The sequence below is a fragment of the Aulonocara sp. 'chitande type north' Nkhata Bay genome, linkage group LG16, assembly GCF_057382095.1.
Source record: "Aulonocara sp. 'chitande type north' Nkhata Bay isolate Kocher_YH1m ecotype deep benthic linkage group LG16, A_spYH_male_GT1.1, whole genome shotgun sequence".
NCBI lineage: Eukaryota > Metazoa > Chordata > Actinopteri > Cichliformes > Cichlidae > Aulonocara > Aulonocara sp. 'chitande type north' Nkhata Bay.
In genome coordinates, this window is record NC_141359.1 from 17728199 (window position 1) to 17753013 (window position 24815).

Sequence of the window (24815 nt, forward strand, 5' to 3'; positions counted from 1 at the left end):
AATTAATAAGATCACCTTCACACTTACATTTTATCAGCTACGAGAAAAAATGTTAAGACATTTTAGACCAAAACACTGCCATCACAGAGAAACTCCACTGACTTTTCAAAGACTGAAAAAAAATGCAGTTTTACTTTTCTCAAAGGATGTTAACATTACCTTTCCCTCCTTCTGATGTTGGTCAAAAGCAGCAATGAGCTCTTTGGCCCACTGGACCCTCTCCTTGCTGGGGGAGAACTCTTCTTGCACAGCTTGGACCTGCCCTGGGTGGATAACCTGCTTACCTACGGAGAAACACACACACAAAAAGAAAATTAACTGTGCTAATTATAACAGCGGGGTTTCAGTGCCTTCAAACGAAACCAAAAAAAAGAAGAAGAAGAAGAAGAATGTGTTCTAAAAACAATGCTTTTACTTGTTGATATAGAGGTAATACAATTCGTGCACGACTAAAACCAGATAAACTGCTTATTTTCATGTGAACTGCTGCACAAAGATGATAGAAAAAGAAAAGCAGGCTGAGAATTAGGAAGGACTGAGGCCGAGAGGCAATGAGAGAGGAGAAGCAAGAGAGGATTGTATAAGTTTCAGAATGACGATAGTCAGGAAGCTGAACGGGGCCAGACGATGCTATGCATTATGACAGATAAAACGTGTCTCCGCTCTGCTTGCAGCCCTGCTGTTAAGCAGAAATGTCACTAAATGCTTAGTAAGACTTCATTATGTGACAGAAGTCATCTAAAAAAAACACACTTACTGATGAAGGAACAGTTTGTGAAAGAACAGTTTGTGGGCATACACAGGTAAGTAAATCACTGGAAATTGACAAGGAAAAACAAGGCTAAATAAGACAGTGCAATGTATATGAAGTGTTAATTTTATAACCACAGTGAAACAGTTAATAATCCAATGTCTGAATTGACACGTATCATTTTTCTATATTTAATTTTAGGATGCCATATGATCAGCAACCCTGCCTTCACAATGACACTGATCTTAAACAGAATCCCAACATGGATTTTCCGGCTCCATCTGCCACAATCCCCCCACCTTCCCGCTCCCACTTCCTCTCACTTAAATGTGGGTGAACGGCACAGACATAATCCCATGTACATTTGCAGATCAAACTTGTAGTGATAAGTTAAGGTTATGAAACGTCTGGGTGAGAACGGCGGCTCTGAGGCAGCCAGCAGGAACTCGACACTTTAGGGCTTAGCACTGTCGCCAACAACAAATCCTTCAAGGTGGCTGAGCGGGCGGGCGTGCTGCACGGGCTAAAAAAAAAGAAGAAAAAAAAAAGGGGGGGGGGGGGGGGGGGAATTCGGCCCAGGAGAGAGGAGGAAAGGCAAGGAGGGGAGACGAGGCGAGAGAGAGAAACCCTCTCTTCATCCTGCTCCACTCACCCTGGTTAACCCTAGACAAACCCGCAGCGCTCGCACAATCAACACGCCATCGTTAAAGGCTCGAACAATTATTTATGAGCCCACATAATTCATAAACCGCCATTTGTAATAAATAGACACCTTTTAGGAAAGTGTGCATATGACAAAATATGTTCAAAAACCCATTCTGTGTGTTTGTGTGTGTGTGTATTTGCGAACTGCCAGTGACTGCTGATGGGGGTTCAGTGTGTGAAGCAGAGATTGTGACAGCACATTTTCTGTTGAACAAACAGCCCGAGGACTCCCCAGGCCACTCTGGAGTTGTGTATGAATGTGTACTTGTATGTCTGCAGGCTTGTGCATGTGTGCATGTGTTTGCGCATATGCCACTGCAACAGTTAGTCTGATTCATTTCAACATAAAAAAAAAGGTAGAAAGCAAATATTATGTGATAATTTTTCAGTGGAACATTGTGCCTGTATGTTTAATCAGAAGTGAGAGAGGACGAGTGTGTGTGTGTGTACCCTTCTCTGCCACCTGTTTTACTTCTGGGCAGAAGACGGGGGCATGTTTCCACACAGAAAACCACCAGGTTTATAATATGGAAAGAGGGTGTCTATTTGCGTCTGTGTGAGGGTGTGTGTGGTTGTTTAGGACAAGGGGAGAATGACAGAGCGAAGAAGCAGACAAGGGTGACTCAGGTGCCCTCAGTTACAACCCATTGGTTCTCCTAAAATACATCAATCATGCCCTCCAGCCAATCCCGGCCTGCCATGTGGTGCTGGCATCTCATTGGAGGATTGCTATTTAGCAAAGTGCTCTCAAGCGAATGATGGGCAGGGTCCCAGGGATGGAAGTGAAATGTGGTCCCTAAGAGCAGAGAATTTGTGGAACAGTGCTGTTTCTGAGCAGCAAACATTTTCACAGGGATCACTGAGCCTTAACAGGAACCTGATTTATAGCGCATTAAAAAAAAGTGCTAACAAAGTAAAGAGTGAACTGATAAAGAACTCAACGGATGATATTCCTCCCCAACATATATTTGCATAGGAGTTTGGCTTAATTTCTGCTAACCAGTAAACAGCAGCGAGTGTTTAGGTTTGAACAGTGTGTTCCGTGCTCAGCACTAATGGGTGCTGTATGCGGCTTAGTTAGTGCCAAGGTCAATTACTGCACAGGTAGAAGCTTTTGGCTGCACCGCATTATTGCTTAAGCACACTCGGGCCAGTAATAGCTACTAACTAAGATTATACAGAGTGCCCATGGCTTGAAAGCCACTAATCCACTGCTTTAAACAGTTCTGCTCCATATCAAATCAAAAGCATTTATTTCTTCAAATGACCGTTTCTGTTAATTCGTTTTTAAAACGTTTGCTTCATGTAAACCACACTTCAGATTTCTTTTGATTCTCTTTTTGCTTGGAATCACGCTGAGTCCAACAACTAAACAAAAACAGTATATTACACGTCTAATAATGGCATTAATGTGAGGAACCCCTGTACTAAACATAATATACATTCTGAGTAAAATAGCAGCATAATTAAAACAAACAAACAAGAAAAATGTAAAATAAAAATAAAAATAAAAGGCACTTGGCTATAGTGCAATATAGAGTAATTCTGAGATAAACACAATCAAAAGAATGCACACAAACATGCTGCACCGGAGAATAGAGGTGGCAAATGAGGTCACCTGGAAGGGTTTCTGTATGAGACAACCAAAACCAAAAAATCAAAAGCAACAAAAGAAGCTCAACTCCAGACTGATTTGTTGATTTTAAGTGCAAGGTAACGTGTGTGTCGAGTAGATGTTCAGAAGAGTGTACAAAGGGATTTACGCTTTTTGTGCCAGTGCTTATTTTTTCTCCATCTTTTCCCAGTGTGATTGGCGACTAATGTCCGATGCTGTTCTGCTAAAATGATCTGAAACTGGGGCAAAAAATAAAAAATCCTAGCCATTACAAATCCATGAAATTCAGTCATGTGTTGCCTTAGTTTATGTGGATCTACACCACACGGGGGGAAAAGCTACATATATTTTGGATTTTAAAATCTAAAAAATGGTACAAAAATATCAAAGAATTATTTGCAGGATTGCAAGAACAGTGCCTGCAAAAACACACTGTGGGAACAGGTTGTCCTGCCTTCTGTGGTCTGTTGCAGGCAGTCTGCAGGGCTACACACACATACACACACAGACACACGCACACACAAAAAGCATGACCTGGCTATAGACACACTATCACACACTAATAACTCCTTTTAATTATACATACTCAAGTGCACACACACCCATTCATACAGGCACAAAAGAAATGTGAGATCTTCATTGCAGTGTGCAATACAAGTATATAAATAACAAATGAAAAGCCAAAGGATGCTCTGTCACCTCCCAGAGTGTTTCATGTAACATTTTAAAGCATTTATCAGCTGGTTCATTCCCCATTCTCATTTGGAGAAAAAAACAAAACAAAAAAACCCCCACATGTAACAGAGGGCAGAGGGAGTGAAAGCTGAACTGCCTGTATGCCGCTTGCAACAGGAAGTTAGGGATGCCCGTTGGCATGCTATATTCAGGAAGATAAATTAAGAGCAACAGATGAGAACAATGTGAAGCAAATGCAGAAATCAGAGGTAAATCACAGTGACAGACATGATGTCTCAAGTCATGACTTGAAGGAACAAGGGCAGATTTCAGATAAAGAAACAAGAAACTTTACCTGTGAAGCCCATGAGAGCGCCTTCTCTGGCCTGCTGCCTCAGCCCCTCCACATCTTTGTAGTCGATGTAGACCAGGTCAATAGCCTGTAGCCCAAAGGCTTTGGCAGTCACAACCACCCTCTGCCTTGCATAAAGGAGCTCTCTGGCATCCTTGGTCCGTGTGGCACCTTATGAAAAAAGTCCAAGGACACATGCACAGTTTGCCAGACAAGATCTCAAAGAGACGCTGTTGATCTGTAAGTAGGTGTAGGTTAGATGAAACTGTGATGGGCGATGAGCAGCAGGTATTACATAAAGTACACTGACACATCCTTTTATGTAATAAAAAATAAATAAATCAAGGTTTATTCTGTCATTTCCGATTCTTGCTGCCAAACAGTCGATTGGGATTATTAACCACTGGTCTCTGTGCTTCATTACCCATTAACTCTGTCCTTTAAAACAAACCTACTCATTGGGTTTAATGATAAGAAACAAAAACCAAAGAATAATCATTTAGACACAATGTCCTTTTTTACTCATGTGACCTGATTCAGTGAATTAGATCTTTGAGTTCCAGCACATTTACATTTATCACTTAGGTATCCCACGTCTGTAAATCATCCCTTATTTCGACTGGAAAAAAATGTCTTCCCTTTTCCTGCAGTTCTGCAATTGTGTGTTCAAAATTGAGAACATGTGACATGCATTATATTTAAAGACTAGCAACTAAGCTTGTGCATTTTACACAAATTGATCTTCTCTGCCATGAATCCAGGAGGAGAATAAGAGAATTTGGGGTCAGCAGTGTCAGAATGTGAAATAGCTACCTATGCTTGCACAGAAGTCATCAGAGCCAAACACCACGCCATCATGGTGCAGACCAACCTTAGGACCAAGCGAGCGAATTTCCTCACACACCGCCTGGAAAGAACAAACACCAGCCCGATTGAGATGGGTTAAAGTAAAACAGCCGAAAACAGGCTAAACTGTAACAAATGCTCCTAATTTTACACTCGTCACCACAAAACTATCCTAATTACTCTTTCTGAAATCTTTAACATAAAGGTAATATAATAACACACATCATTTATCTCTCCCAATTACACTCCAAGCTTTCTTTCCTCAATGACTCATATTATTATACCAGCCCACTAAAGGTGCCACCTGCAGGTATGTAAACAGACACCTGGCTCGCGGCTCTTAAGTAAAAGTTGCATATCAAGCCTCCCTGCTATTTTACACAAGGTTTAATTTGTTAAGACTGAAGCAGTAAAGTTTTTAAAACCTGTAAGGTAATCTTAAATGTTTCCTGTTTTTTTTTATTTAAATGATTAAATGTTTACATTTTTGCATATAACAGAACAGTAGTTTGTGTTAAGAAAACACGAATCACTAACACATCGTGGAGCTGCTTTATTTTACTAAAGGAAAACAAAAAGTTTTTCAAATTATATTTCATTGCTCTTCAAAAAAGATTTGAAAAAAAAAAATCAAACAACAACAACAAAAGCAAAGACTAATGGCTCCAATTATTACGGGGGAAAGTAAAACTTTAAAAAAGAAAGAAACCCTTTTGAATGTGATTGTCTGTGGCGAAGGCTGTGAAACAATATGAACATGTTTCCTGCTTTTGTTGGCCTCCAAATTAATTTCACCACTAGCTGTGCCACAGCGAGTCTTTTTTTCATGCTTGTAACCCTGGGTTCAGTCTGGGCAAAAAAAAAAATTACAGGGTGTTCTCAAGACAGCACACAGAGCCACCCCCTGCCACCAAAACACATATACTTCCAACCACAGCCCCAGAATTAGGCTGAAGAACTAAAAGACAAATCAGAAGAAGCAATGACAGCTGGTTTCTCCCCAAATGCCCCAAACCGTGCCCTCTTTTCTCGTGTAGCTGAAGGTCGTGATGTACTATTACCAAAAAAAAAAAAAATCACTTTGATGCTATCTGAAATATCATTAAGAACTTTTGCACTGTGACGATATTAAAATGGTTCTAATTAAAAAATGTCAGCATGTCTGAAGAGGACAGTCAGAGAGAGGGACACGCGACGGAGAGGTAGAAAAAAAAAGCCTCAAAAGGCTCGTTTTGAGGGGGACAGTCTGAAAGCTTTGAATCCCTTTTATTTTAGACATGTGGAGTTCTCTGCTCACTGATGCAGTCTTTAATCTAAAGTGAACAATGGACAAACAGAAAAATGTCTTACGCATGCAGTTTTTTTTTCCTTTTTTTTTTTTGTGTGTGGAGGGGGGAGATGTTGTTTGTAATTTACCTTAAAATTGAGCAGGCCCACAGCGGTTTCCACAAAGGTGATGAGGCGAATGGGTTCTGTCAGTGCCCATCCTTTCAAGTGGTGCTGAAACCTGTCAACAAACTAAGCACACGGGGACCATTTCATGCTCGTGCACTCATTAACAAAACCCACTGTTTCTGTGAAGCGAATGCAATAAACTCATTTGCTCTCGCTACCCTGTACAAGATAATACACAGGATATTTGTGCTTATTTGGAGCATTCGATACATGTCTTAACACTTACCATAGGAATATTGAATTTCCATATGTATAATCATCTTAAACCCAGTTACAATTTCTTGGATAATTTGTGCATCTACTCTGCTGCAACCCTCAGTGGACTTATCAGCGCACTATTAGTTAAGCGAATGAGAAAACGCAACAGAAAGAGAAATCTGAGGCACAGAGCGATTGTGTGGTTGTGTGTGTGATTTTAAAAACTGGAAGGAAAAAAAATATTCAGCAGTAACAATTGTAAATGATTTGACACATCTTTCAAAAGTCACTGTGGGATAAGACAGAGAAGGTGGAGAGAAAAAAAAATCTTAATGTGCAAAAACTCACTTTTGATACAAATCTTGACACCTTTATTACTTGCACTGTTCCCATTTCGGTCCTTATTCAGAGGCACATCTATGAGGGTTCAAATAGCGCAGAGAGCAAGCACAGGAGAGCGGCAACAAAAGCAAGTGAAATGAAATATTTTACATTATCACCAGGGTTCCCCCCTTCGTCTGAAGTCTTCCGCTCTACCTTCTTTCAGAGGCTCTGCACAACTACAGAATGTGCTCCCCCGAGACTGTGTGCACACATGTAAATGTGCACACGCACGCCCCAGCACATGCACACACACTCACACACAGTAAAACCAAAGAAGAAACAAAATACGGAAAAGGGGAGAAGAAACAAGATTTAGGATGTCTTTGAGTGTGTTTTACTGTGACATTATTCTGTTTTGCGTCCCTCCTCCGTGGCAGGGAACAGGGAGACTGGAGCAACAATCAGAGTGTGATGTGACATTTTGGTGAGGCCTTTATCCTGCACGACTCCTGCTAATATGCAAGCTCACCTAAGTAGGCCTTTAAAACCAAGTTTAATTCTTTGAAGACCAAAGCATTCCAATTTTTTCCAACAGACCAGTTCACAGCTAGCCCTGGACTGCCAGTGGGGTAGCCCAAATTCCTAAATCTATCATCTGGAAACACACAAAAGCCCCCTCCGTCAGATATTTCCTTTCAAAGCCAGACAAAAAAAAAAGACAAAAAAGAAGAGAGTGCAAAAGCTCAGAGTAGAAATGTCTACCTCCATGTCCCCCCCACCCTCCCCCCATGCCGTTTTCTTCCTCTTTGACACACTGGGGGGAACAAAAAGAAAGGACGGTTATAAATAACCTCAGGTACGGTGCTACTATTTTTCTAAACGAAGAGCAAAATAACCCCCACGCTCACACTCACCACTCTTGTTCTCAAAACTGAAAGAGTGGGCCTCCATTGAAGGATTTCAAAAAATAGGGGCAATTTTAATCATCTCTCCATTCAATCTCAGTTGGATAAATCATATCTGAGAGATTTGCATAAATACAAACCATCAAAGTCTTTTCATCTTCAAAGAGGTTTTCAAGACCCAATAGGCTTTGTACTGTAATCATCTGAGGTCACAACCCTGTGGGAGCAAGGTTGCTATGGCAACATAAAAACTAACGCTGGGGGCTTAGCATAATATCCCCCCCCCCCCCCCCTTCACAAACACAGGAAGGGGTGCGGGGGTCCGAGAGGGAGTGTGAAAAGAGGGTGTAGATAAACCTATTTCTGTGACAGAGGAAACTAGATAGATATGGCCTGTTGTGGGGAAACCTATCTGATATTACACACGGAGATTACCACCAAAACGCTGCGCCATGCAAACCCTAACAAGGCTGAGTGGACTGTTTGGTTTCCACCAAAGGGAAACAAATGACAGCTCCACGCAGTACCGCCGGCTGAAAAGCCTCCGAGGCTTTCTGATTACATGTTTATGTCCTTCTGCTGTATTCTCCTCCTCAGCTATTATACACTTTAAGGGTCTGATTTACACTGCATACAAGAGGTACTACAGTCCTTGTTCACTGGTACTCAGATGGGTGCAGCAACCATTAGCTATCAATGGCTCTTAAAACTAGGTCCTGTTTAAAATGTTATTCCGCCCAAAAAGGGAAAAAAGAAGTAACGTTAAAAGAAGAAATAACACCTCTTCTCTTCATTCAAAGCCACGCTGCAAACAAGGCCTCTGATAATTTCGCCACCCAATCATGAAAAGAGAAGGAGGGGGAGATAGAGCTAGAGAAAGGAGGCTATAGTGGGACAAGTTTCAATTAATTTTCTTCAAAAGGGGGCCAGATTAAATGTTTCCGGCCAGCTGAAGTGTTCATTTCACAGAGGGGAAGCGGAGAAAGGGATGAGGGGAGGGGACAGGAGGAGGAGCAGAGGAGGAGGAGCGGGACAGGGTGCGATTCTTTTGGTCCCAGTGCACACCAAATAGTGTGGTGGGCAAAGAATGCACACGGCTCCGAAATCTTTGTGAGAATTGTATTCAAACAAAGGAGGGAGTTACGCCTGTTACAGCCCAATAAGGCCTGTCAGTCACACAAGGGCCGGAGGAGAGGAGAAAGACAGAGGAAAAGATTTCCACACAAAGAGAAACAAGCAAGTCCATCTTTTAGCGACAAATCAGTCTGGAGGTTCCTGAGCTAATATCAATAAAAAGGGAGGAAAATAAACAAGTGAGGGGATTTACTGCACTGCCTTACAAGAGTGGAGAAAATCAGACACTTGTTTACAACACAAGGAACATGAATGCGCACACAGACGCACAAAAAAAGTACAAAGCGCTAGAGACTGAAAAAGTTGGGAGGGATGGGATAAAGATAAGACTCAGGTCCTCATCGAGTGCCACCAAGTTCACTTTGTCTAAGGGTACATATGCACCAACTGATGCAAAAATCATACTGGCAAATAAATCAAATGCTTAAAACAAGCAAGCTACCTACAGGCTTTTTCTCTTAAGGGGTACAGTAACAATATAAAGGGCTAACTTAAGTTTTTGCATTAATATTAAAAAAAAACCACCACATAACATAAACAGACAGTTATCCACAACTTAAAGCTTTCTAAGTTGGCTGAGTCACAGCATAACAACACAAGTGGATTTTTTTTAAAGTAAAAAAAAAAAAAAGACTTTCTTAAAAAGCAGCCAAGGGAGAAAGGAGCTAGGGGAGAGAATTAGTGAACACCTGTCAGCAATTATACTTGCAAGAAAGAAAGGGCAGCAGGAAATAGACATGTTATAATTAAAGCCACTAGTTAAAAACTTCCTGCTCCTTCCCTCAGACCAAGTATGAGCATAAATGTGTGCGTGTGTGCATGTATGTAATAACACAGAGGCAAAAAGAAAAAAAAAAAGAAGCAGACTAGACATACACCTTCACAACGTGTCGCAGTTGTTTAATCAACTGTAACTGTTCTGAATACATGCAGCTTGATATAGTAGAGACCAAAAAAATGTTACTTTAAAAGCTATATCCCCCACTTTGCATTGCTTGCTTGGGGTACTCAATGCAAAGTGACAGCAAGAAAATCATTTAGACGTAGTTCGAGCACCGTGCCTTTTTTATGAAAATGAAGGCCAGCAAATGATGTCGATGCAAACAGTAAGTAGACTGGGAATAAATCTTGCTTACCCTGGCATGTGACTGGAGCTGATCATACAGGTCTGCATTAATGATGTCAATGTCTGCTGACTTTTTGGGCTTGACTTCTCTACATCTGTTTTCCTGGTCTTGGCCATCTTGGTTTGTTTTCCTGGTATTGGCCCTACCTTTAATCTATAGAAAGCAGAGGTAGGGCCAATAACCAGGAAAACATCTAACACTATTGCTTCATATTAGATTTATCAATTCAGTTTAGCGACCTTTTTCAGAGAATCAACCTTTTTAATATCTGGCTTCAGTTTTTGATAGGCAGTGCAGTCGTGGTTAGGCTTTTTTTGCAAGTTTGCACATGCGTAAACATTTGCAACATGCTATATTTAAAGGTGTATAAGAATAAGAGAAAGTAATGAATCTGAAGCATTCTGGTTTGGCTATCGGGTATTACATTTGATTAAATCAGTTCTTAGACACAACAGGACACTGTTCACAGCAGTCCTCCGTGAGTTCACCAGAGGCAGAAGGCACCATTGCGCTCTTACAGAAAGTTATCAGGCTTCTGAAGTTAAACCGAAGAAATGTCATCTGTTTCTTGAGCAGCAGCCAAGAAAAACACTCTGTCTGTCCCTGACAGGGATCGATTCCCTCTTTTACTTGGAAACGGGAAAGCTTGTTATGACTGCTTTGAAGATTCTCGAGGTTTCTTCTTACTTCATGAGTTTGTGCAAGATCACCAGTGCTTTTTAAAAGACTGTCAGAGTTCAAAGAAAGAAATGCAATGGGAACTTTAAGTGCAGCTGTTTTTTTGCTGTCGTTTTTTTATTTATTTACTTTTTCATACATTTTTTATAGGCTCAGAAAAAAACTCAACTTGTGACTTTGAGCCTATTTTGATTTTGAAAAACAACAGTTATTTATACATGACGATGATGATTTTTCACTCACCCATTGCACTTCCTGTGTGTCCTCCACTTTGGGCAACATGATGGCACGAGGGAGAACCTTGGCCTTCAAAATTACCTCCAGGTCCGCCTCAGCCAAGCCACTAGACACCGAGTTCACTCTCACACACTTTTCTGTACGGCCCAGGTCCAATTCCGCTAGCATCCTCGGAATAGTTTCTCTGGCTTCTGTCTGTGAAAGAAACCATGATTTGAATATGCAGCATATAGTTGTTTTAAAATAAAAAATGAAAGTGTGTGACATTGTTAGATTAAAAACTCTGCATGGTGAAAGCACGTACAGTTAGATTTCATCATTGCTATAGTAGTTATCTACTAAAACAAAATGCTTAAAAAGGACAAAAATCTCTCTGGTGCTGAAAACTACCTACTTTGATTCAACATATACAAAATGCAAGTTCTTAAAATTTGCAAAATCATTGGAAAAGTTCAGTTTTCATCAAGGAAACTACAAAAGTGAATTTGGACACTGAGATGAGCATGAAAATAAACCTCGCATTATGAACACAAATTGTGAGATCAAAATGAGCGGCCGACAAAGCACACAAATACGAAATGAATGACCTCAAAATGAAACATTAAACGTGCATGAAAATACAAAACCAAAATAACATAACATAGATCTGCACTCTTTTTTCCTCTGTAGTGCATCTATATCCAGTTTGTCAGAACAGAAGCTGCACACTCAGCTTTGTTCTCTCAACGTAGGCATTGTAGGATCTGAGCAGGAAGAGAGATGATGAAAAATCAAAGAGAAGCCTACACTCCCTACTTCTATCAGTAACACAGTAGCACGCACTGCAATATTCAAACCAGATGCTGGCTACAGGAACGGAGAGAAAGATGGATGGAATGGGGAGAGAAGCCAGACTAGGGAGAGCAGAGAGGCTCAGTGGGAGAAATGTGGTCTGAGTTAAGCAGCATGAGGAAACGGTGGCTTAGGAGTTGTCAGCTCAGATCAGAAGCTGGAGCCTTTGAGTGCTTGTGTATAAATGTGTGTGTGTTTGGGAATTCTCGTACTGGGATTTTTCTCCTGATTCAAAGACTACCACTAACAAAATGTTAAGAAATGTACACTCAACCTGATGCCAATTGCTGGGTGAACCACAAAAATGTTCCGATAACTCGTGAAATAAATTTCAAGTAATTCAAATATTGCACCGAAAAATGCTGGCAAATGTGGCACGATGCCATGTGATGTAACTCCCTGGATCACGCAGAGCATATAGTAGTGCATCTAAACAGGGTGATAATCAGCAGACTGACAACTAAAATAAGTGTGTGCATAAAAGAGAACATATAGACAGACATAACATATTGAGCCCATATATCACAAACGCTTGTAAAAACTCAAGCGGACAAGAGTCAACCTTGGTTCAGTTGTATGAGTTTAGGGGGTACTCTCAAGGGTCACAAGGACTAAACCAGTCCTAGCTCTGATCTCCTGGAATGCAGAACTGTATGTGATATTGTAAACACCCTCCCAGCATCAATAAAATGCGGTATCAGAGTACATATCAAAGATTTCCTTGGATTTAATAGGGTTCATGAACAGGCTGAGCTGCTGTGTGTCATCTTTGTCTCCTTTTTGCCTCACTGAAAGAGACAAGAGGGATTGTCACAACATATGATGAGGGCACTGTGATCTTTGACTCTTACTCAAATTTTGCTCTCTCCTCCTTTCTCAATGCCGCTCCCATAAGCCAACACAGACCCGCAACTCGATTGCAGTAACTTGAAACGGACGGAGACGATTTACGCAACCATAACTCACTATTCATAAACCTGCTACTTGGTGGATAAAATTCTGTCTGTCCCTGCGTAGTTCATGGTGACTAGAGAAAATTGATCTGTGAGAACTGCTGGCTGTTTTATGTGCCAGGAGTCACATTGATCCCTGACCAAATTAAATAAATAGATACCCAGAAACGATCAAAAAGCGTGCTTATAACGTCCTCAGATCAGAGACGGGAACGCTCCCAATATCTTTCTCAAGGCTCAACCTGATATACTGGTGACCCGCGTGTATAAAATTCTTTTTATGTAAGCAGAAATCACTCATGAAAAGGACAGATGTCTTTTCTTCTCTTTTCCAAGGCCACGGCAGCAGAAGTGGTCAAGGAGACGGGCTGGGGTCTCATATAAAAAACTCTTACAATCAATTTTCATCTTAAGAATCCTTTAAGAATCCTTAAAGATGGAAAACATAGAACACTATAACAGTGAGTTATTTTGCACCAAGAAAATGTTAATTTTGAAAAAGTGATTATTCTGCTGTTTACGTAGAGACACTCAGGCCTGTGGTTCTTCGGCAAGTCATTGTCAGAGTCGTGGGAGGGCTGGAGGTGGCCAGCCTGATGCAGGCTAGCACAAAGAAATAGACAACCACTTGCACTGACATTCACAACTATGGCCAATTTACCCACTAAGTGCATTTCTTTGGACCGTGGAAGGAAGCCAGAGTACACGGAAGGAGAGAACCACTCGAACACTGGGAGAACATGCGAACTCCACACAGAAGGCCACTGTGCTGCCTTTTATGAACATAACAATAAGATATGTTAGTGAAAGGTGACAGGAATTGTTTGTCACACCGAAGGCTTTCTTGTCCTTGAGTTATGGAAGGACAGTGAAAAGTTAGTTTGCAGATTTGACAGACTTTATTTGCACATAATTGCCTTGCCTTCCAAAATAGCATCTCTCTGTTTTTGTTATCCACTAAACATTATAAAATGGGAAGCTACAAGGCAGGTGCGGTCAGTTTAAGTTGTTTTGTGATCTGAAACAGAAAATGACATTCTCAGAGCCTGTCTAAGCACCTTTATTTAGTCCTCAGCATCTTTCATGAATCGATTGTAAGCACGCGATCTAGACATCTGAACACACGATCTTAAGACTAAGTTCAAACATAGAACATTTTTATAAATGAGGCCCCAGGTCACTATTCACTATCCTTACTTTTATCTTCTTTTCCGCCTAAAGTGAGAGAGAGATTATTCTGCCAGACACCTTGACCCCTATGGGCTCCGCTACTCTGAGCTTGAATAAAGCTCTTTGAAAAGAAGATATTTTACATTAATGGACAGCCATCCAACAAGTTGCTTCAAAGCTCCCTCCCCAATCACCTGGTGTCCTATGGAGAGCTCGCCCCAATGTCAGTGCCATCCCCTCTTTGATTCCCTCCATCATCCTCATCATTAGAGGCTGACACACAGGCAGGCAAGCTTGCAAGCAGTCACCCAGGCAGGCAGGGCCGTCGAACGCATAGATGCACATGAGAAGCTTTTCAAGTGCAGAGAGGCTGACCTTCCAGGAGAGCGAGGGCAGCTTCTTAACACACAGCCTGAGCTCTGACACTCAGAATCCTACAGAGTGCTGTATATATGTGACACAGCATGGCTACCGCCTTGTAGACACCAAATCAGACTACAGCATCCAAACTGGTATATGTGCAGTCCACAGCAGGACCAAATTCCTCTTTAGCATCAGATCATGGACTTCCAGCCCTTCTGCCATGTTGCTTGAAACAGGGAACGTCAAACACCCCCTCTGGATAGTCTATACATGTATACGTGTACACACAGTCTGTCCCTTCATTCAGCTTGAATTGTTTTTTCAGTAGAGGCATGATTATGGTGGATATACAGAGGATATGTGACTTTTTTTTAAAGGGCATAATTTGGGCTAGACTTATTTTTTTCTCATACAATATTGTTATAATATTGTTATAGTTATAGTAAATAGCAAAAACATTAAGATGACATAAATTAGCATTATTTACAACATTAAAAAGTCAATGTCATTCTAAAAAAAAATTACTCACATCTGTGCACCTGCATTCACAAGAACAGCTTATATGTTCATCCCACTTTTATCATTTCCATTGTGCCTTCAAACAGTAGAGTGCTGTATCTTTAGCCTGAAAGTGGATATAGGGTTTCATGTCTAAGGAGTGCAAGATCATGAGTCACAATGCGTGTAGTTGTTTTTCCTTTTTTTAATACCTTTTAAGATCGGGTGTTTTGCACCCTGCTGTGTAACTCGTGATGCCATTTACAATGAGCTGTAGACTCTCGCAGGTGAAGGCTGCCAGCCTCAAGTGTAACTGTCCGCACTTGTTCATCTGTCTTTGTTAGTGTGTGCCAGATTGTGTGCGTGTGTGTGTGTTTTTGTAGGCTTCAAGTTATCGTGGATGCGTTTTGACAAGTGACATGCTGCACTCTATAAAGTGGGAGTGAGATGACTGACTAATTCAGGCTACGCAGATAACTGAGACGTAGCAGGAGGAGATTCAGGCCTTCACTCTGTCAGTCGGAGGCGCTCTGTGTTATCTGTTACACTGTCAGTGCAGACAACAAGACATAACTAGCAGGAAAGAGGAGGAGAAATTTGTAAATCATGAAACCTGCCTGTCATTGATGGTCAAAGCTGACAGCATGAGGCAAAAAACAGCTAGTTATTACACACTTTAATTAGCCATGAAAGGAGCTCATTAAAAATCTTTGGTTACAGTTCATTACAAGCTGAAATCCATGATACCATATCAATCCATGAAAAAAAAATACAGTTTACATTTTTATTTTACATTCTGTAAAATAAGAAAAATTCAGATTCCACCAGTCTTCTCCAAACTAGTGCCAAACTATTGATCTTTTGGATACTGCAGGTTTTTTATCATTTCATATTTGTAGTTTTAAAAATCTTTATTTATTCCAGGATAGCTTTTGGGCCTCTAAAACCAAAGCAGAGTTCTCTGGTCTAATTGTTTACAATTTGATTTGATACCTCAAAACACATTTTTCTGAGTTTATGGCCAATACAATATATATATATATATGACTCCGTATTAGGGTTGTATTAGGGCCCCTATTACATGACTCTGTAACAGGGAGTTGTTTTGGGGGTTGAGGGTGGCTATACAATATATTTACTTTTGTCTTGGATTGATGCAACATTGTGACTATTCTCTAATCAATACCATAGGCCAAGCCAATGAGTTTAGTAAGTTTACACAAGACAAACAGTAGGACAGAGACTTCTGAAAAGCGTGGGCAGCTCCTCAATAAGTCACAAATGTAGTTCCATTTCATACATCCCAGACGCATTTCGTCTGTATTTCCTGGAATGCTGTCATGTTGAGTTGGGAGACTGCCAAATTCATGGTGATCACAACAACTTCAGTGCTTGTTGCAACTACAGAAGAACCCAGCTCATTCAAAGACCTTCCTCCTAAACCAGCATCTTTTTCTGACAAAAACTCTCAGCAATGCTGGCAGTTCTTTGTGAGCTTTGGATCAATGTCTGTTGATTATAAGAAGTAACTCCACTATGTTGGCAGATACTAAGAACATTGAACAGTGCCATTTGACGAATAACCAAATAACAACATGTATAAACAAATAAAACCAAAACAAACCCACTATAGCTTGATTACTGCTCTATAATATCAGAATTGTGTGTATGTGTGTGTTTAGTTCTATTGGTATGTGTCCTTTCTATCTAAACAACATTGACTGGAGGTTAGTCCTGTGCAGAGTGTGGACCAAAGAATCATCTGCGGTACAGGAACAGAAATCTCATAGGTGACTGAGGATGGGTACTGGTATCCGGTGCCATTATTGCACAGGTCCTGACAAACGGTAGTAACCAGACTGAATTTTAATTTGAGATGTCATACACTTTGGATTCTAGCCAATCATTTTACCTTTCCAAGGATAGTAGGTGGGCCCGGGTACGTACGTTCTTTTAGAGCAGAGCTACAGGTTAAAAATGCCCAAGGCGATGCGGTCAAAAGTCTTGCTGTATTTCACAGCAAAAGATGCAAACTCAGCAGCCTGCAACAAGTGCTTTAAGGTGATACTGTGCAAAGGAGGTAAACACCTCGAATCTGATGAAGCACCTGGCCACGCATAGCAATTTTTTTAAAAGCTGAGAAATGCACCGTATTTGATAGCTTGCTGCAAGACCTCACACCGACCACATCTACTGCAGGTGTGGTGCCTGTTATCGGACCCAGAGTTAGCAACATCCCCCAAGAATCCGAAGAGGAGAGTCCTGGCCCCTAGCCCTGCCAGTGTAGCAGAAATGATGACGAATGATGATGGCAACAGCAGCCGTTCTTCTCTGGGTGAGTAGCTTAATGTTTTTTGTGTGTAATTTATGTTAAGTAGGCTAACCACGTTCACCTTAATGCACGTAAGGTGAACTAGCAAACACCGTCATAGTTACACACCCACAGTAGATGTGGTCGGTGTGAGGTCTTGCAACAAGCTATCAAATACGGTGCATTTCTCGGCTTTAAAAAAAAACCGCTATGTGTCGCCAGGTGCTTCATCAGATTCGAGGTGTTACCTCCTTTGCACAGTATCACCTTAAAGCACTTGTTGCAGGCTGCTGAGTTTGCATCTTTTGCTGTGAAGTACAGCCAGACTTTTGACCGCATCGCCTTGGGCATTTTTAACCCGTAGCTCTGCTCTAAAAGAACGTACGTACCCGGGCCCACCTACTATCCTTGGAAAGGTAAAATGATTGGCTAGAATCCAAAGTGTATGACATCTCAAATTAAAAAAGGCACCGAAATGTGCGTTGCTTTTTGGTCTGGTTACTACCGTTTATGTCAGGACCTGTGCAATAATGGCACCGGATACTGGTACCCATCCCCAGTCACCTATGAGATTTCTGTTCCTGTACCGCAGATGATTCTTTGGTTCACACTCTGCACAGGACTAACCTCCAGTCAATGTTGTTTAGATAGAAAGGTAAAATGATTGGCTAGAATCCAAAGTGTAGGGCATCTCAGGGAGAAAAAAAAGCACTGAAATAAAGCACCGAAATGTGCGCTGCTTTTCAGTCTGGTTACTACCGTTTTTGTCAGATGGGTACCGGTATCCATCCCTATTCACCATACATATATTTATATAACATTTGCTGCATTTACAACCTTTTTGAGTGATGCTTTTTGTCTTCTCACCATCTGCCCACCAATGAAGTCTGACCATTTTACTGCTTCTCAGCTGATTTAAAGACTTAAACCTCTCATCCATGCATTCATTACATCTAGACTCAATTTTGACATTATCATATTCATTGTGTATCATCCAAAATCCTCAGTAAGCCCCAGTCTTCCCGAACCTTTAATGAGTCCCTGTCACAATGCATTTGATTCAAATTTATTATAATCACTCAAACTCCACCCTAAAGCACCTCGTACCTCACCAGTCTTCACAGCCACACCCTTTACTACAGACTGCACCCCTTAAAACCACCCACTTATACAGAACCAAGCAATATACCTGGGATTTCTCCAAGTGTGCCCTCACTTGCTAAAGCTCTCTCCCAAAGTGCATTTAAAAGCAAAGCAAGAAGGTTTCGGGTTTGAATCCCCTTGCCAGTAGGGCCTTTCTATGTGCAGTTTGCATGTTCTCCCAGTGCTTGTGTGGCTTCTTTCTTTCCAGCTACTCTGGTTTCCTCCCACAGTCCAACGACATGCAGGTTAGGTTCATTAGTGTCTCCCTTGGTCTAAATTGACCATAGATGAGAATGTGAACGTGAATGACTGTATTTCGTCCCACATTTCTCCCTCTCGCAACTCTGAATTGACTAAGCAGTTTAAAAAAATGGAATGGACGCATACACAGTTAAAATTAGAGATATCAGGAAAAAACAAGGTAAGAAAATGTGGAAGGTATATTAAATGCATGAAGGTGAAATTTGTGTGCTGTACAGATTCTCTGAACATTTCCACAGAACTATAATTAATTTCCTGCTGAGATTCAACCATGAATCAGACTTAAACACAATCATTTTAGGGTTCTGTTTTAAAGTAGGCACTCTTGAAGGCTGCACTATATAGTTACTGACCAAATGAGCACAATCCCAATTAAAACATGTTAATTTACCTTCATGCTATTGATATACAGGTTCACTAAAGCTCATTTGCAGTTTAACTACAGCTCAGTTCAATAAAACAGAGAAAAACCCAACAATCTATGAGAAAGTGATTTGGAGGCAGTGGAAAGGAAAAACTCCCTTTTAACAGGAAGAAACCTCCGGCAGAAACTGGATAGGGAGGGATGGCCTTCTGCCATGACTGATTGGGAGTGAGGGGAGGAAGACAGGACAAAGACATGCTGTGGAATTAAATGCAGAGTGTTGTATAAAGACATTGAGTGAAAAAGGTGAATGAAGAAGAAGCACATCGTGGGAAGCTCCCAACAACCTATTGCAGCTTAACTTAAGGGAGAATTCAGGGTCACCTGATCAAGCTTTAGCTATATGCTTTGTCAAAAAGCAAAGTTTTAAGCCTAATCCTAAAAGTAGAGATAGTGTCTGTCTCCCAAATCCAAACTGGGAGCTGCTTCCACATACGAGGGGCCTGAAAGCTGAAGGCTCTGCTTCCCATTCTACTTTTAAATATCCTAGGAACCACGAGTAAGCCTGCAGTCTGAGAGCGAAGTGCTCTATTGTGTTGATATGGTACTATAAGGTCTTTAGAAAAAGATTGGGCCTAAATATTCAAGACCTCGTATATGATGACAAAGATTTTAAATTCATTTCTGGATTTAACAGGGAGCCAATGAAGAGAAGCCAGTAAAGGAGAAATATGCTCTCTTTTTCTAGTGGATTTTCATTTACCTCTACTACAATTTAGTATCTGCCCCAAAATAGATGAAACAATTAAAGGACAAATAAGCAAAAAGAAAATAAAAGAAAACAAGAACTGGTGAACGATATATTTAAAAAAAATAAGACATACATTTAAGATGTGCAAAAAACAGACATATTCAACTTATATTGCCATTTTTCACTGTTATATATACAAATGTTATTTTCAAGTGATTATGATTTAGAGCAAGAAACTTTTTCATAGGTTTTAGTGTATGTTATTTATAGCGCTAACTAGTAATTCAAGTTCTTGTTCCCTTAATGCCCACCAATACTTAAACACAATATTAAATTTTATATTTAAATCTCTTGTGAAATAAGAGCTAAAGTATATTCCCATCTCATCCTCCCATCTGCTCCATCCCCTCTCTTCCTCCCATTCTTTAATGTTTTCATCGCCTTGTACTCCTCTCCATCAACACTACTCATACTGGGTTACTTTCTAAGCACTGGGTGGGTTGCGCAAGCCACGTAGCACAGAGTGGTGCTGGCCAGTGAAAACACAAGAGTGTAACAGGATAATGAGAGGCAGAGAGGACCTCTCTGTTCTCCATCTCGGCATTTTCCACTGCCTTGCTCAGGTTCATTCCTCGCACTCAGTCCACTGAAGCTGTAGCACAAATGAGTTTCAAAACGCAACCAGAGGGGCCGAAAAAAAGCTGTTAATAGCAAGTGTACAACTTCTGAAACTGAAAAAAAACAGACACACAAAAGTACTGCTGCTAAAAAATTTATAAATTAAAAAAAAAAATCAACAAATACATCAACATTTCATCACAAAGGATGCTAATCACAGGACTGTTATCCCTCCCTTGTACACCCTGACCACTTGGTTACTCTACCCATGGTACTCTCAACAAACAGACCAATTGATTCCTGACAAATGACACTTAAAACACGCACGCACTCTAAACAGTAAGGTTTGGACTGGATGGTATTTCTCGTATGGCCAGGACAGGGTCTGCTTTCTGGCGGAGTGCATTACATCTCAGTTGTGAGTTTTGGCAGACAGACTGGGAGTTTCTCTGGAGTCTCTGGGGTCTTCTGAGGTGTAGAGCACATGCACAAGCACACGTACAAGGATGTAAATACGTGTGCAGTCCCATCCTGTATAATACACAATAAATAGAAATGTTTAGCATTCATAATTCTACCGGTTACCATTATTCCCCAGGAGCACTTTCTGTCAAGAGTTTATTCATTTGAATCCACTTAAACAGGGAGCGGGCCTTTGAGTGTCCTCTGAAACAACACAGTGAGCAGTGAACTGAGGTCACGTATCAGTTGACAGTTGGCTGCATAATTTATGTTAAGTTGCAATTCTCTGGTGTCAGACACAGTTCATGCATAGACCATAGCTCATGCATTGACTGACAATGAGATAAAGTTAATATACAACTATAATGATGACATCCACTCCACAATGTGTCATTCAACTGAAAGTACCAAGACCAGTGGATATTAGTGTTACTGTAAAAACAGAATTACAGAGAAAAGACAAAGAGAGAGAAATGTCTGGCTTAACACTATGCATTACGAATTAGATGCTGTCATTTGCACTTAACCATCACTTCCTAAGTCACTAAGTAGAGCACAAAGTAAAGTCAATGTAAAGTGCTGTAAATATAATTTGATTACTCATTTTGAAAATGTGAAATATGGTCAATTTGGTAAAAAAAAATCATATTTTCTTAGACTACAGGGGGCGCATGACATTATTATCCACCTATAGACAACTGCCCTCTAACAAACAAGACTTTTGTTTATTTGTTTATTTTTGTCGTAAAAGTGTCACATTCAATATTCTGTTCATGTGTTAATGCTTTAGTTTGCCTTGCATTTTATTCTATGGAGGCCTGAAGACTTTGTGCATCCAATGTAAGAGTATTATATATAAATGAGATTTAATAATGCAAAACCAAAGGTACAGTGTATGGCTGTAATCACAACCTTCTGTTTATTTAATCTTACAGTCTACTACTGACCGATTTCTGTTCATATTAGCACTTTAAACACTACTTTGGGCTCTGATTACTCCATTTATTCACCGACTTTCTATTTAGTTGTATATACTACCTACACTTTAAAGTGAATTACCTCCTTTCAAGCCCTAACAACTGTTCCTAGTTCAGTAACATACTGAAATGAATGCAGGACACTGATGTACAGTGGGATACCAACTGTAACAATCTGTGTATGTGTTTATCTGTGTGTACTTGTGTGCGAATGTCCGTATGTGACTACACGTACACACTCATGCATGTGTGCATGTTTGTATTCTGCTGGTCTTGTGTGCATTTACAGGCGCGTGCGGGTGTGTGAGAGGTGCTCCCCGTTGTGCCGGCCGCGCCACTATGCCATCTGGAGAGGAAATCGAGTGTGAAGTACAGTATAGTTTGGGACCAAGCTCCGTGGCAGCGGCTCAGCAGTTAGTTCATTAGTTCCAAACTTCCAGGGATTAGGAGAGAATCTCTGCGGCAGGGAGGCAGGGGGGAGTCATGGAGGATGGAGGGACCCATGTGGGGAAAAGAGAGGCAGAAAGAGAAACACCAGGAGGAATACTGGACCAAAGGGCACCAAGAGACGGAGACAGAACATGGGGGGAGAGAGACATAAACAATCTTAACCCTGTGGACCCTAGAGAGGGGAGACGAGCGAGAGAGGGGGACGGTAAAGAACAAGACAACGAGGGAGTGAGGAGGAGAGAGGACAGGTGTAGCCGTCAGTTCCGCTCTGGGGTTTCAACCTGCCCTCCCTTTTCCTCCACCCCACTGATCATACAGATATGATGATATGTGTAAGAGTGTTAGAGCAGTCAGCCTTGTCTTCCCTCCCCTCTCACCTCCTCCTTCTTTCCCCTCTGGGTCCGTGGCGACAGTTAGCAAGCTCTGGGTGGCTCCTACCCTTTACTCCCTTTCTTTTCTCCCTACCTCTTAAGCTGCCAGCATTACTGCCAAGATGGAGTGCAGACATTTTTAGAGTCAAAGTGGCAGGCAATTAAAGCCAGCATTCCTGGATTTCAATTTAAAAGGGGAGGGGGGGCCAGAGTGACTTTCACCACGTACCTTTTTGTCATGAACATCCTTTCCTGTTTTAAGGTGAAGGTGAAAGATAATGAAAAGAATACATTAATGAACACATAATAGGAGTGTGGTGGTGGGCAGTAGCCCCATTTAAGGCCTACTCATGCATACTCAGTAACTGCACTCAACATTTCGCCATCTCGCCATTGTTATATTCACCAAAACAGTGGTTCAGAATGGCATTTAGCAAGCTGGGTCATTGCTTTGCTCCCATTAGATATGCATTATGAGACTTTAGGACATTGTTGAAGCCTGGCATGCCTTGCCAAACCCACAGTGCAGACTGTGCAGTTGTCATGGTGAAGATAATCATTTCTAGGCTATACGGTGTTGAAATTGTCAGCAGACACACACCCACATTGTAATAGCTAACTCTCATCCATTTATAGATCAGTTGGTCCCAACGCACAGCTCAAACTGAGTTAATAAAAGACAGGGTAAGGGTAATATTTTTGACAAGCAATTACGGGGTATGCTTCCAACGCTTCCTGCAAATTACCATTCACTAGGTACACACAACTGTGTCAGTGCATTATTCAATCGAGCTTGGTATTTACTTGGGCAGTAAGATGCATGCGTGTCCAGCAGCAGCATCTGCATCTGATTTGCATAAAGTTACATTTACTCCGCAGATGCTTTTGGCACAGCGACTTCCAACAAACACATCCAAACCTAAAACTAAGCAGGAGCCAAAACGCATCAAAAATTGGCAAAAATTTTAATGTAGGTACTTGACTAAACTTACTGTGAGCCACGAGCCGCAAGAGAAAGCACATAAAAACAGGAAGACGTGGAAGAAAAAAGTAACAGGCAACGTTTTTTTGGCACTAAACGAAAAGTTCCTTTGAAGATATTTAATAATATTTTTAGTGGTGTGTTGAGTTTTCATGTCAATAAACTGTAAATAGTCTCTCAACCAACCTGTGTGCGCACATTACACAACGTCCGTCAAAAGAGCAGCATCAGTTCTCTTTCACTGACTCCAGGTGTGTTTATGTACAGAGCTGTCAGGTAATTCGTCTGTGTTTTAGCAGCACTGAGAGCCTAATGAACAATTATTGGATTTATGCGTGCATAACTGAATAAAATAATCATAAAAGCATAAAAGTATGCTTTGGGTGTAGATATAACCATAAAGCATCAAATATGAGCCATTACACAGCCTCTGTAGGCAGCAGGCATCAATTAGAAGTGCATCATTAGAAGTGCATCACCTCTGAAGCATGTAACACCTTTTGACAAGATTTTTCACCTCCTTTAACTAGTTGTTTAATTTCTCAAAAACAATAAATGTAAAAATTTGTATCAGCACCTGTTTCCTCACGTGTTTTGCTTCTCTCCACAAGAACTGCTGAAAATAATGCCAGACTTAAGACAATATTTTGTCAGTTTGGCTTTGATGGTTTAAAGGGGTCAAAAAAAAAATCGCGATAAATACCCCCCCAGGCTATGTAATGAAAATAATTTGAAAAAGATTTTTTTTTAAACACACAGTGAAAAGTAAAACAATTATTTCAGTCAACTCATTTCCACATAGAAATTTATAAATCCAAAACAAATGTTTGTGGTATTCCCAGAAACCCACAAACACACACACACACAGAAACACACACACACATTCACACAAAGAACTGTTCATCGAAAAGGAAAAAATATCATCTTAAGGGAAGGTAGAACTACACAACATCCCCCATGGATTTCCAATTGCCACAGTGGAGAAAGACGCCAAGAGTGTGGAAAGTGAAGAAAGGGTGCCAGTAGGGAAGGTGCATTTTGTTATTGAGTATATTACTAATTTTTATATTACACAGCACGACCTAGCAAACACATAATAGGCTACAAGACTTTTTGCACACTGTGCTGAAAGCCAACATGTCAAAAAGTGTCAAAAGCTCAAATCTGTTCTGACGCTATGTTCTGCTTTTATTTTCCAGAATTTAATGTATTGGTATTTTTATGTGAATTACTCAGAGAAGTAGTAGTGGAAGGTAGAGTGGTATGCCTGCTGAGGGACATTACTCTGCAGTTTGAATAAATGGGTAT

The 24815-nt window shown here is 40.9% G+C and overlaps 1 protein-coding gene across 1 annotated transcript in view; it reads right to left on the reverse strand.

Moving 5' to 3' along the window:
• The window catches only part of clybl (citrate lyase beta like), a 67179-nt gene that overhangs the window by 3004 nt on the left and 39360 nt on the right, over positions 1-24815 (reverse strand). Inside the window, exons 3-7 of the mRNA XM_086267220.1 lie at positions 11009-11197; positions 6361-6462; positions 4912-5005; positions 4102-4269; positions 160-284 (exon numbers count right to left, since the gene is read on the reverse strand). Of these exons, the coding sequence (XP_086123346.1) occupies positions 160-284; positions 4102-4269; positions 4912-5005; positions 6361-6462; positions 11009-11197 (678 nt within the window). The remainder of the gene's footprint in view (positions 1-159; positions 285-4101; positions 4270-4911; positions 5006-6360; positions 6463-11008; positions 11198-24815) is intronic.